General features: G+C 38.5%; 1 protein-coding gene across 1 annotated transcript in view; it reads left to right on the forward strand.

Moving 5' to 3' along the window:
• ACAD11 (acyl-CoA dehydrogenase family member 11) overlaps positions 1-14,878 on the forward strand; it is a 78,646-nt gene that overhangs the window by 51,571 nt on the left and 12,197 nt on the right. Inside the window, exons 14-17 of the mRNA XM_004419364.3 lie at positions 10,140-10,206; positions 11,138-11,223; positions 13,024-13,095; positions 13,974-14,128. Coding sequence (XP_004419421.2) covers positions 10,140-10,206; positions 11,138-11,223; positions 13,024-13,095; positions 13,974-14,128 — 380 coding nt within the window. The remainder of the gene's footprint in view (positions 1-10,139; positions 10,207-11,137; positions 11,224-13,023; positions 13,096-13,973; positions 14,129-14,878) is intronic.

Consider the following 14,878-nt stretch of genomic DNA (forward strand, 5'->3'; position numbering starts at 1 on the left):
GTTTTCTGGTCTATTCATATTTCCTCTAATATATTTCATTTATGACATTTGGTATCCTGTTCATTAACTAAAATAATATAAAAGAGCAAAAACTCTCTTTAGAAGAAGGACATTTCAGCTGCTGCACCTGCCAAATTCTGCTTGTGTCTAAGATGAGATGATGTATTTGTGAGGGTTTTTTCCCATTTTCTGGAACATCAAGGTTAAATCAAAATATTTCAAAATTTACAATCTATGTATTCTCCCTTATTTCCTCTACTTAATGACCCCAAAAGGAGAGCCTATTTAGAAGTTTTATTTTTTAGAATCTGACTCATTTTCCATATTAGATTGAGCAAGGCAAAATTGAAGAATTATTTGCCTTGTTGCTTGAGTTTCTTCAAAATTTACATATTATCTGAAGTCTATTGGGCACTTATATAAAGCCGTGGCAACAATTTTTTATTATAGAAAGAGCAAGGCAAGAAATGCTACTGGGAAATATTAGAGAAAAATATATACTCTGAATATTAGAAAAAGAGGGCTTTCATCTAGGGTTTAAGGGATTTATAGAGAAGCTTTTACTTTTGAAGGATTCAGCTTCTTGTTATCTAGGATTAAGATCCATGAAACCTTAAAAGATTTACCCAATATGTTCTTGATTACCAGGATAGAAAGTAAAGCAAAAAAAGATCTCTAATGAAATTGAACCCCAAATCGTGCCATTATGTCCTAATCTGATTTCAGAAGTATGCCCACCAAGGAGACTAGGTGTTATATGGGGCAAGTGACCTGACCCTTCAGCCTGTGGACCTCAAGGCTTCCTACAACTAAAACCTCAAAAACCCCAAGTAGAAAAATATCCAGTTGAAAAATTAAAAGTGAACCTCCCTGGAAAAGATTCTTTCTCTATAATTTCTAACTAAGAATCACAACATGAGTGCATATTATTGCACAGCCAGGGCCAATCAAGGGTAAAAAAAAATTCCCCACCCTAGGGTTTTCAAAGAAATTTCAGTTAAGATCCACAATGAAATTTAAGTATTGTCCTCTGCCATTTGAATCATCTTAATGTTCTTTGGCTTGATCCTGAGATTAGTGGAATTCTTTTTTTTTTTTTTTTTTGTGAGGAAGATCAGCCCTGAGCTAACATCTGTGCTAATCCTCCTCATTTTGCTGAGGAAGACCGGCTCTGAGCTAACATCTATTGCCAATCCTCCTCCTTTTTTTTCCCCCCAAAGCCCCAGTAGATAGTTGTACGTCGTAGTTGCACATCCTTCTAGTTGCTGTACGTGGGACGCGGCCTCAGCATGGCGGGGGAAGCGGTGCGTCGGTGCACGCCCGGGATCCGAACCCGGGCGGCCAGCCGCGGAGCGCGCGCACTTAACCACTAAGCCACAGGGCCGTCCCTGGAATTCATTTTTTATCTGTTAGCACCTGTAAAAAATCAGAAGGACACACTCTAGTAAAAATAAAACAATGAAACACTTTGGAAATTCAGACGTGCTTCAATAAATGAGGATAGTCAAGTGGACTAACTATCAAAAGTACAGCATCTGAGATTTTTAAAACTTAATTTTGAAACACATGAATGGGGAAATCTTTTTTCATTAAAATTTGGCAGGCGCAGCAGCTGAAACAGCCTCCGTCTAGAGAGAGTTCTTTCAGAACTGATGGAAAGGTAGATTCCATTAAATTTGAAGGAAACCAAATTACAAGCAGTGGTTTGAAAACAACTGCATTTTAATCTTACCTATATTTTACTTTACATGTGTAATTCATAATACAGTATAATTGAAGGGATTAGAATTTTAAGCTCTTAGTTTTATTGATTTAAAAATTTTAAGGGCTGGCCTTGTGGCATAGTGGTTAAGTTTGCGTGCTCTGCTTCAGCGGCCTGGGGTTCATGGGTTTGGATCCCGTGCGTGAACCTATGCACCGCTTATCAAGCCATGCTGTGGCAGGCATCCCACATATAAAATAGAGGGAGATGGGCACCGCTGTTAGCTCAAGGCCAATCTTCCTCAGCAAAAAAATAATAATAATAAAATTTTAGAGCTTGTACATTTCTAATTCTGCTTCTTATACTATTATATTTTGAGGTGATCATTGCATTTCTAAAACTTCAGCTGACACTAATGATAGGTACATGAATATATAAGAAACCATCATACTGGGTAAGAAAATCTGGTTTGGGCAAAATTTAAAGAAGAGAACTCTAAAGAAGTTCCTCTTGTGTGTGCTGGAGTAAGCACCTAAGATCAACCTTCTCACAGATAACAACTAAAAAGCTACAAAAATAACTACCTGAGGACTCTGGGGAGTGATCAAAGGCAGGCTGATTTTGTAGCTGAGTCAAAATTTGGAAGATGAGACAGGCACAAGGTGAGTTTTCCATTTTTAGGCTTTGGCCTGAAGACACAGTGTGGTGGGAGAAAGCTGAAACTTCTCTAGAAAACTCCAGTATTTGTGTCCTGAGGAACCAGAGGACAGGGTCTGGGGCAGCCATCATTGCTGGAAAATGAGGGAGTAGGTTGGTATTCCGGGAAAGGAGAAGGCCAGAAAAGGGGAGCTCCAGGTTTCATGTGTAAATTTTGCCCAAGTCTCTGGCTGACTCCTGAACAAAAGTCATGCAAGGGCAGGCTCAAAGCATCTTGAAGCTAAATAAAAAGAACTAAACTGAAATTTTCTATCTCACCTCCATCTCCCCACCCCCCCAAATTGAGACAGACTCTCCAGTTTGACTCTACCTAAGTTAATTGCCCAATAAAACAAAAATATCAATACTCTTTGGAGAGATATAACAGAATCCAGAGTCTTCAAAACAAAAGAATCACAATGTCCAGAATACAATCTAAAATTACTCACCAAATGAAGAACCAGGAAAACATGACCCATTTTCAAGGGGAAAGCCCAACCTCTAAATGACTCAGGTGTTGAAATGATCAGACAGGGACTTAAGGCAGCTATTATAAATTTGCTCAATGAAGTTAAGAAAAATAAAAAGAAATATCAGAAGAGAAATATAAAACAAAAAAAGAACCAATTGAAAATATTGGAATTGAAAAGTGAAATATCTGAAAAAAATTCACTGAATGAATATAACATAATGGAAATGACAGAGGAAACAGTTAATGAACTTGAAGATAGACCACTAGGAATTATCCAATTTGAAGAAAAGATGGAAAGAAATGAACAGAGTCTTAGGAAGTTGTGGGAGTATCAAAAGGTCTAAAATATGTATAATTAGAGTTCCAGAGGAAGAGAAGAGAGGGAGAGATTGCCATTTAAAAGAAGAACATCCAGATAGTGGAATATTATTTGGCACTAAAAAGAAATGTGCTACCAAGCCATGAAAAGGTGTAGAGGAACCTTAAATGCATATTATTAAGTGGAAAGACTATGATTCCAACTATATGACATTCTGGAAAAGGCAAAACTTTGGAGACATTAAGAAGATCAGTGGTTGCCAGGGTTTGGGAGATGGGGAAGGATGAAAAGTGGAGCACAGAGGATTTTTAGGGAAGTGAAATATATAATGGTGGATACAAGTCATTATACATTTGTCCAAACCCATAGAATGTACAACATAATATAAACTATGAACTTTGGGTGATTGTGATGTGTTAATGTAGGTTCATTGGTTGTAACAAATGTACCATTCTAGTGGGGGATGTTGATAATGGAGGAGGCTATGCGTGGTGGGGGTAGAAGGTATATGGAAAATCTCTGTACCTTCTCCTTAATTTTGCTGTGAACCTAAAACTGCTCTAAAATACAGTCTCTCTCTCTCTCTCTCTCTCTCTATATATATATATATATACACACACACACAGACACACACATAGATAAAGAACAAATTTTAGAAATTTTAAAACTGCCATTTATTATTGATTGATATAAAATAAGTATGTTTAATCTAAATTAAGGACCTTTGTTATCTAATGTCAATATACATACTACAGACTTTTCAAGGCATTGTAAAGTGTTCTACTTGAACAACATTATATTTCTCTTTTATTTATGAAAATGCTTGTATTTTTCTTTTAAAGAAAAACAGATCCATTCCTTTACAATATAATAACTTGTATATTATTTGAAACGATTGGATTTAGTAATAAGATTCTGTTGCACAGTCTCAGAAGGGTGGAGAAAATGGTTTTGCTCTTTATCTCAAATAATATAGACAGTATGTCATATATTTGGGAAAAAAATAGGAGAGACAATTTTGCCTAACATATTTATTATCTGATTACAGTGTGGCATCTAATGGCCAATTAAATGTTGTGTTTTAAAAAATGTCCTGTTCCAGTTAGTTAAAACACTTCTCGATTCCCTTCTAGTCATAGATAAAATCATACCTATGTATGTAAGATTGCATGTTCTGACGATTCCAGTGGCACTGGCCGTGGAGAAAGCAGTCTTGTGGTTCAAGCTCTAAATCAGTTTAAAGGGTTTCTTTATTCCACTATCAGCCTGGGGATTAACAGAGTCACCCATTTTAGGCACACTGCCTTCCTCCCCTTCCCTCTCCTGCCTTTCCCAGATGAAATGTGTTTTTATCAGTTTAAGCGTTTTATAAGGCAGAACATGCATGTCGGATTTCTGAAGTTATGTCTTATCACGTAGAAGAAGTGGGGAAATGCCCCACTGTACAGGAAATGGCTCCTCCACGGCGCACAGATTAAGTGTTCAGATTAAAAGGAGGTTAGGAAAGGGAAAAAAACATATTGCAGTTTACTCAGCAAGTCTCTCCAGTCTTCTTCTCCTAATTGGGGCCTACAGATTTGTTTACAAGATAGTAGGCTAGTTGTTTTAAATGTTTAAGTAGTTGTTATTATTACTATTATTATTCAATTAGGAATGGTAACCAATCTGAAAGTATCTAAGAGCATACTGTTTCCCATCCCTACACACCCCAATACCATATCCTAGAGAAAACTCTCCTAACAGTTTCTGGTTTTAGTTCTCTGGCTTCTGCTATAATTTTAGGTCAAATGCTTTTTTCTCTCTCCTAGTTTATTCATTTTAGACAGTACCCATTGACTCCCCAGTTTGAATAATGACCATTTCACTCATTTGTATTATAAATCTCTGCCCTTTCCTAATGTAGATATTTATTATTTGAAATTTGTGATTGATTACCTTTTAAACTTTAGATAATATCTCTAAATCTCTCCTCTGTGTCCTCATTTGACAGAATCTCTTCAAACTCCACTTGATAACATGAGGCTACAGGTGCTCCTACCCCTTTCTCTATCTTTTATCTCCCTTCCATATTGTCCCTTATCTCAGCCACCTCTTCTACTTTTACATAGTCAGGATTACTACCATTTATGTTCTGTCTTGCAACCACAATCATGGTTGACCAAGGGATGACTCTAAACTTTGAAAACTAAAACGTAGCACTTACTTTATAGGCCTCTATAAATACTGTTCAGTGCTGGTCTGAGTTGTGTGTTAGATTTCGTGTTCGTTAGATTTTGTGTTCGTCTCTAATTGATGTAATGTAACATCACCTCGGCCATTGTAAGGAGAGTGTTTCTAAGCATCAACGTCAATTAGAATAGTTTTATACAAGATATATTACTTAAATTTATGCCACATTGTACTTTCTTTTATATTTGGGCCACGGTTCACTTGTACATTTAAAAATTATTTTCCTGGAGTTTCTAATTGCCATTTTTCTTTCATTGCATTATTTGCTTTCATCATATTATATCTCCTCCCCCTTACCCACACACACATACCTTTAAATTTTATCTTTAATTCTGTTGAGTTCTTTCTTTTCTGGAGACCTCTCTCTTGGAGTCTTTTGTCTTCCTCTTCCAATCTGGACTGATAAGCTTTTAGGCATACTTCAGTTCAATTATCCTTGGATTTCCATGTATTATTTTCCTGGGTTCCACTATCTTTTGGATCCTATGACTTCCTTTTCTTGATTTACTCCCTTATTTTGCTTGAGTACATTCTTAACTTTTTGAGAAACAATGCATAATGGGTAAATTCTCTGAGATTTTGCATGTCTGAATATGTATTTATTTTGCCATCACAGAAATTGATCCTTTGACTGGGCATGGAATTGTAGGCTGAACTCTTCGTTTTCGTGTAGCATCCCTTGTTGCTGATGAGAAGTCTAATGCGAGGCTAACCCTCAGTCCTTTGTAAGGGGCTTGTTTTTTTCTCTTTGAAACCTTTTAGGATTTTCCCTTTATTGTTGATATTTTGAAATGTCACAAGCATGTATCTGGAAATAGATTCTTCTTGCCAGTCAATGGCCCTTTTAATCGGAAGACTTTGTTTTTTCAGTTTTACAAAATTTTCTTCAAATTTCTTTGAAAAATTCTTCCCTCTATTTTTCTCTGTTACCTCTTTATTAGACTCCTTTTACTCCGATATTGGACTTCGTGTTTTGGCTCAAAGTGTCTCTTATCTTTGCCCTCCTATTTTCAGCCTCTGACTTTTCCCTCTGCTTATGGAGAAGTTTCTTGATTTGATTTTTAGTGTTTCTATTAGACTTTATGTTTCAGCAGTCATATGTTAATCTCTAAGAGTTTTTATTTTCTTGTTATATCTAGTGATTCCTGTTTCATAGCATCCTTTTCTGGTTTTATGGCTGAGATACATTTGTATCTTTCAGGTTACATTAACTAGAGTTTTTGTTGTTTGGTTTAGCTGAGTTTTGCTTCAGGTTTTTTTTTTTTCTTTCTTTCTTTTTGTGAGGAAGATCAGCTCTGAGCTAACATCCATGCCAATCCTCCTCTTTTTGCTGAGGAAGACTTGCCCTGGGTTAACATCTGTGCCCATCTTCGTCCACTTTATATGGGACGCCGCCACAGCATGGCCTGGCAAGCAGTGTGTCGGTGCACGTCGGGGATCCCAACCCGGGCCGCCAGCAGCGGAGCGCACGCACTTAACTGCTACGCCACAGGGCCGGCCCTGCTTTGGTTTTTTGTGTGTGTGTGAGGAGGATCAGCCCTGAGCTAACATCCATGCCCATCCTCCTCCTTTTTGCTGAGGAAGACTGGCCCTGGGCTAACATCCGTGCCCATTTTCCTCCACTTTATATGGGACGCCGCCACAGCATGGCCTGACAAGCCTAGGCCGCCAGCAGTGGAGCGCGTGCACTTAACCACTACGCCACGGGGACGGCCCCCTGCTTCAGTTTTTTGTTTTAGGTTCTCTCTGTTTCTTGTTTTATTTCATTCCTCTGGTCAGTTTTACACTTTATTTATTTTGATCAGTCATTCTCTTTAATACTGCAGGCTCTCTTCACATGCTACAGATCCTTGGTTTTCTCTTCACACTGAAGAGAAAAGAAAGGGTAGCTGGTTGAGGTTTTATCTTACCAACACTGAGCTCTTTTCCGGCCATGTTTCTCTCCTGAGTAGGCATTTTGTAAGGAAACTCTTGGTGAGGCAGGACTGGGACTCACCTTAGAGTCAGCTGCTGGGAAGCTAGCTTTCAGGCTACAGCTCTGCCAGGTCTCAGAATGACTTAATTTAGTTTTTTGTAAGATGCTATATACTTTTCTCCTTTAGGCTAAGTGTCAGATACCTGCCTATGAGAGTGCCACCTGGTATATTTGTCCACTTAAAATCTTGGATTAACTCCCCATTTGTAGCCTGCTTCTCAGTCATAACTTGTGACTCTGGGGTCAGAACCCTCTCCCTTTGCGGCTCCTTACATCATTTTCTAGACTCTGACTTCTCTACCCATTTCATTGGTCAACTTGCCTCTATCTGTTTCCCATATATTTACTGAGCTCTCTCATGTGTTGGTGACCACCGACACCCCCATCCTATGCCTCACCTTCTCTGCTTCCTTTTCTGTTATGGTTATGCCTTCATTGTACTTTTACATTTTTATTTCAATGGGATCTCAGGAGCGATGGGAGACAAACACATGTTTCTGCCATCTTGAATCTCTCCAAGCTGGTTTTAGAAAAGCTACCAATTCAGATTCCATTCTGAACTCTAGGGAATTCTAGATTGTTTCTGCTACATAGATCTCTGTGTTTATTTAGTATCTCCTCAGATAGACTGAAAACACTACAAGAGCTATAGTTGTGCGTTCTATTTCATTTGTCTCTTCTATAGAGCCAGAGATTCAACTCTAAGGAGTTTCAAAATTCCAGATACTAAGTGCTAGTGTTTAAAGTAGACTCCTTCTCTCCAACTTTACTCTTCCATTTTATCCTCTCTTCTCTTTCTTTCCCTCTGCTTGCCTTGGTCTCTGTTTCTTGCCTAATCATCTTTGTTCTAGCACTGCTTCGTCACTATGTCCTCTTCCCAACCCCCTCTCAATCTATAGAGTTAAGGCATCTCTTTCCTTCGGGCCCTGGCCTCATTTACTGTTTACTGTTTTGTGAGCTGTTTCCAGACATCTCAGTGTACCTCCCATATTCTCTGCTACATGTTTAGGTTTCCCAGGAATACTCTTTGAATAGTTTTGGGACTCAACAATTTTCAACTCATGGCCAATCTTGCTTCATCCTTATTCCCATTCCCTCCTCTCCCCGTATTATTTGGAACTAAATCCCAGACTTTACATCATTTCCTTCACCAATATTTTAGTGTATCTCAATAAGGGCTCTTTTAAAATGTAACCACAGGGCCAGCCCCATGGCGTAGCGGTTAAGTGCACGCGCTCCGCTGCTGGCGGCCTAGGCTTGTCAGGCCATGATGTGGCGGTGTCCCATATAAAGTGGAGGAAGATGGGCACAGATGTTAGCCCAGGGCCAGTCTTCCTCACAAAAAAAGAGGAGGATTGGCCTGGATGTTAGCTCAGGGGTGATCTTCCTCACAAAATAAATAAATAAATAAGTAACCACAATAGCACTAGCATACCTAAAATTAGTTAATATCATTACATATCCAGTAAATGTTCAAATTTCTAATTATTTCATAATTGTTGTTAATGCTTTTTAGTTTGATTGAATTAGGAACCAAATAAGGTCTTAAAATTGCTGTTGGTTGATATCCCTTTTTAGGTCTCTTTTAATCTATAAACTCCCTCTCTATCTCTCTTCTTTTTATTACAGTTTAATTCTTGAAGAAACTGGATTATTTGTCTCATAGATTTCCCACAGTCTTGATTTCACAGATGACATCCATGCAGTGTCCTTTAAGAAGTTCCATGGAGTTTATCCTTTTAACTCCTGGGATTTTATGGTGTTATTCAATTATTTGACATAATTCCTAACATTTCTCATTGAATCTTCGTATGATTTCAAATCGCCTGAAACCACTTTTTATACGAAGTTAGAAGAAAGACTCTGACGTTTCCTTTAAGACTCTGTACAGACATGTTGAACTTAGTCTGACCCAGTTGTTTGTGGCCTTGTAATTAGAAAGCCAGTTAAACGGTAGTTTCCCTGAGGGACCAGGTGCTTACTGTGAAAATGAAGTGTACTTTTTGCAAGAAGGCCCTTTGGGGAATTGCCATAGACCTCTAAACTGTAATAAAATAAAATTTTGCATTAAAATGAGAATAACTTTGTATTTTCAAATTTCTAACCTTTATAAATCAATAAATGAGAACCTAAGCTTACTGAAGGTGGAGTCAGAGCCTCACCAAATGGACAGCTCCCAGTGAAGCATCCTCAGCTGCTCCGTAGGATAGCCAGGGCAGAAGTGATGTAGTCTGGAATAGGGACAGAGGGCTGCAGACAGACCCACCCTCACAGCTCCATGGCTGGGGAAATTAGGTCTTTCTCAGCCACTGGTTGGGGAGTAAATATCATACAAGTTTTAACACCTTCTTATCTATATGTCAGAAAATATGAGCTCTAAACAGGAGGAAATACGCTAGAAGAATTTCACAACCTTTCTAGCATGCTGACGTCTGAGATGGTATGAATGAGGAGCATCGTTTTGTCTCAAGGGCTGCAGCTATTTCATGGCTTCTTTGACTTCTGGTTATTTTTGTGCAGCAGCTCTCATTGATGGGGTCCATTCTTGGCCTGGCCTGGTCATTTTTCTTGAGTGATGTACAATTTTGTACAGAAGTATTATTTTATTTAATGACTCAAGGGTTTTCTTTCTATTTGCCTGTTTTTTGCCAGAGATAAACTTGGAAGGATTAGAACTTTTAGGTGAAATGTCAAACTAAAAATTTCCTTTTATGATGTATTCTACTCATTTTCCCTCTGGTTTTAGGAGCTGGGAATCCAAAGTGCAAAATTGCAATTGTTTTGGGAAGAACTAAAAATACCTCTGCAAGCAGGTAATAAAACAGTTATGATTGAGAGATCTATGTAGGAATAAGAGTCAGTCTTTCTCTCTATCCACTTAATTTACTTAAAATGTTCCATTTGGGCTCACAAATCATAGTAATATAAAATATATTATGAGATTAAATGTCACGTATTTGTATTTCACAATTATTTTGCTAAAAGATATATTTAGGAAACATTTTAGGGAGTGCTGCCATACATTCTTCACTGTGGAATTTCCTGTATTAAAAAGTGTTGCTGAGGGCTGGCCCCGTGGCTTAGCGGTTAAGTGCGCACGCTCCGCTACTGGCGGCCTGGGTTCAGATCCCAGGCGCACACCAGCGCACCGCTTCCCCCGCCATGCTGAGGCCGTGTCCCACGTACAGCAACTAGACGGATGTGCAACTATGACATACAACTATCTACTGGGGCTTTGGGGAAAGAAAAGGAGGAGGATTGGCAATAGATGTTAGCTCAGGGCCCGTCTTCCTCCGCAAAAAGAGGAGGATTAGCATGGATGTAGCTCAGGGCTGATCTTCCTCACACACACAAAAAAAGTGTTGCTGAATCCTCAGAGCTGTTTGGATCAGATTATAAGACATAAATTTTTCAGAACTATGTGTAAGTAATTAATTGATCAGATGTTTAGATCAAAGGCAACGGTCTTGAAATGTTTAATATTGTGTATCAGTTCCCAGTTACCACTCTTGAGCAATGAGAAGCTGCAGTCAAATAACTGTCACTTATTTTCAAATCGTTGTTGTTGTTCCAGATCCATTGCATCGACTGTGTTTGATGTATGTCTTTTACACAGTTACCATTCCAGACAACATTGCTTACATGATAACAACAATGAAAAAATGACAACTGCGACTCCGCCTAACATCTGTTTTATTTTTCCACTTAGCAAACTTTCGTAACATCCCTTTTTCTTTTGACCAGACACAAGCAACACAGCATGATTCTTGTTCCTCTCGACACACCTGGAGTAGAAATAATAAGGCCTTTGTCAGTTTTTGGCTATATGGGTAAGTACTCAATCAACATGTCCATGCATTAGCAAGCAGGGAGACTAGAATATGCAGTAACACTGAAGGGAATAGACATGAGATGTGTTCTTAGAAATCCTTTGGCGCTGACAACTGTCAGTATAAATGCCAGTGGAGTTCAGAATAGAGCAAGTAAAAAGAGAGCATTCTACCTCATTTTGTTTACTTTTGGGAAAGGGCAGATTGTGTTCAAGGAAAAGCAACTCTGCCAGCCATCTCTCTGTCATCCGGGAGAAAGATTAATGAAATAGACATAGAAAAATTAAATCTAGGTAATCCCCAATAAAATTCATTTTTGTCTTCTAGTTTAGCTTTCTTAATCAATCAACCTGCAAGAGCTGTTAATAAGCACTGAGTTTTGACTGATTTGAATGCAAAACTTTTCCTTCCTCTGTCCTTGGGTGGAATTTCTTAGAGGCAAGGATACTTTTGTTTCCTGCCAGCCGCCTCAAGCTCATGTCCATTGTTTCCTTGCTGTTCAGATCATTCACTCAGCAAGTATTTATTGAGTACTGAGCACTGTTCTGGGTGCTTAGAATACATTACTGAACACAGTAGACAAGATCTCTGCCCTCATGGAGCTTACATGCTGAGGGAAGGAGACAGGCAATAACTACAAACACGTAAATAAGTAAATTATGTAGCCTGTCAGCAGGTGATAAATGCTATGAAAAAGTTTATTGAACTTCAGGTTCTGTGGCGACCCTGGCTTTCTCTTTGTTGTTGAATATGGCTAATGAAAATGTTCAAGTAGCAGATGTAAGACTTGCAGTTTTATAGAACCTTTGACATCATCACCTTTTGTAGGAAGCAACTGTAGAATGCACTCGCAGGTTAAGTGTAGTTGGCAAGATGGGGATGAACAAGCTCACTGGAGCAATTGTGCATGGGAAATTGTTGGTTGCAGAGCAATAGCCTGAAAGACCCCCAAAATGTGCTTATAATATGGGTTGGCTACAAATACTCTCCATTGTAGAGCCTATGTTTGACTTTTCAGTATGACAAATTCACCAGCACCTCTCCCACTCCCTATGCCCAAGGCCAAAAGAAACAGTGTGGAGAAGGTTGATTATTAATGTCTATTCTGACAGGAAAAGGGTGTGGAGTTAGCATGAGGTTATCTCCAGAACTTGGCGGGGAGGAGGGTGAAGTAAAGACAAAAGTGTGAGTGTGTTCCCGGTCTCCGTCAAATGCCAGCATTTTCAAGAGGCAAACACATAGTGAACAAGCCTGGACTGGGAGTAAACATACCTTCAAGTCCAGTCTCTGCTTTGTCTCTAATGCTGAGCTTGCTCTGTCCCTACGAGCAGGCTCTTTGCATCTTTGGGCACTGATTTCCACAATGATAAAATAAGAAACTTGAATTACATTACTCACTTCGAAGTTTTGAACCATTGGAACCTTTCTTTTTCCAAGCAAAATTTTCTTTGGAAGTCCATCTATAAAATATTTCAAAGAAGCAGCAATAATAAAATAGTCTAATTGGAGCTGTGGAGCTGTCTTCCCTGTTCATTGCTTTTACAACTTCAAAGAATGAGTTCGAAAACCTCTGATCAAATGGTTTCTACAATCTCTTCTAACCTGAGGAGTTGATGAGTTTTCTGGGCTACAGGATACTGGGGGTTCAGGGCTCAGGTCTACCTAGGAATGTCTGTGACATACGAGGAGGCTTTTAAATCCTGCTTTCTTTGAGTAATTATACTTAGCAGATTAATTATATGTGACTATTTTTTTGGCCAACTCATTTTGCTCTTTAAAATTTTATTTTCTATTTTATAGATAATTTTCATGGAGGACATTTTGAGATCCATTTTAATCAAGTGCGAGTTCCTGCCACCAATTTAATACTAGGTGAGATAAGTTTGGAAAAATTATTCTCTAGTATTGTGTATTAAAATATTTTCAGGTTGAAATTTGGAAAAGATATGAAGTCTACCTTGATTTAGATACTTTCCCCTCTTACTCCATTTATAAGGGAAAAATTTTTCATTTTGTAGATTATCTTACATGGAATAAGGTTTTATTTAAATGTTTGATTTGTTTTTGTATATCACATCAATTGAAAACATAGCTAAATACAAAAATTACACAATTCAGAACAATACACTTTTTTCCTAAAACATGATCTTCAGGCCTCTACTTGTTTTAAGAAAACCTCAGTACTTTCTGAATTCAAGCCTTGCATACACATTAGAGGCATAAATAATTCTGAACGCTGTATGCCTGGAATGACTCCATCCTCCTGCTAGTTGTGATCCTACCCAACCTCAGAGAACATCTCAAATGGCACGTCTTTCAGGAGGGTTTCTGTGTTCCTCACGCCATCCGCTCAACACACTCCGGGTGCCTGCCAGGCTCTAAGGCTACAATCTCTCCCTCCTTTGCCTTTCTTTGTCCCTCTCCATATCCCTTATCCCTGGTGTTCTTGCCCCCTATTCTAGATTCTAAACTCCTGGGGTTGGGCCTGTGCCTTATCTACCTTTGTTGCCATTGCAGCACAAAATGTAGCTTATGCATAGTAGGTACTCAAGAGACAGTTATTATATTTGATCAAAATATTTGATGATGGTGGTTAAAAAAATGTAGAAATCACAAGTTTCGTGAATGTATAATGAACCTTATTATAGAACTGACTTTTTTCATACCAAAAAGCCATCTTTATTGAGGGCAGCTCATCATTTTCTTAGGATTTGTGTAAATAACACAAATTTCTCCTTTCTTTATCACAGGTGAAGGTAGGGGATTTGAAATTGCCCAAGGCCGCCTTGGACCTGGCAGAATCCACCACTGTATGAGAACAGTAGGTTTGGCAGAATGCGCTTTGCAGATCATGTGTGAACGGGCAACACAAAGGGTGGCCTTTAAGAAGAAACTGTATTCACATGTAAGGATGATTACTTATTTGAATTTATTTTTGCCCAAAAAACTACACTAACCTTGAACCAAAACAGCATTACTTGGTCAGAGAGAGATTTCCTCTACATAAACAAGGTGATTCTTTCCCACAAAGTATATTAATATCTGTATTTAAATATAGTCTGATGAGAGAGATTTATCTTTGTGAAAGAGTCAGTAACTCCTAAAGTGCTTCAGCACCTCAGCACACAGAGTGTGGACAATTCCTCCAACTTTCTCAGACTCATTCTCTAGAGAACCGGGAACATTAGGACTCTCTGTGGACAAGACAGGGCTGTCGTAAGGAAGAGGGATTTGCCTTGTTCTTTGGCTTTCTGGAAGAAATTAGGACAGATAAGTATAGAGATATAGTAAAATAGCCCAAAACTCAGTGAAAGGAGAGAGATCTAAAAATGAAATGATCTGCTTCGGGAGGAAGTGCATTCCCTGTCGAGAAAGACAAGTAGAAATGGGACCAACATTTGGTGGGATGTTCATGATTTTTTGAATTCTCACCTATAAATTATGTACTACTGAGTATGTTGTTTACAAAGCACAATAAACAGTATAGTTACATGTGGGCAATATAATCAAAATTAGGGAATATTTATCAAGAAGCAAAAGAAGTTATTATTTCCTTGGAATAAGACTTCCTTGGGAAACTTTTTAAGAGAAGTGGGGTATCCAAATCATTCCCCAAAAAGCCCTTCTAACTTTTAAGAAGGCAAGAAAAGTTATT

This window comes from Ceratotherium simum, chromosome 5, assembly GCF_057802395.1.
Source record: "Ceratotherium simum simum isolate JZ-2026a chromosome 5, ASM5780239v1, whole genome shotgun sequence".
NCBI lineage: Eukaryota > Metazoa > Chordata > Mammalia > Perissodactyla > Rhinocerotidae > Ceratotherium > Ceratotherium simum.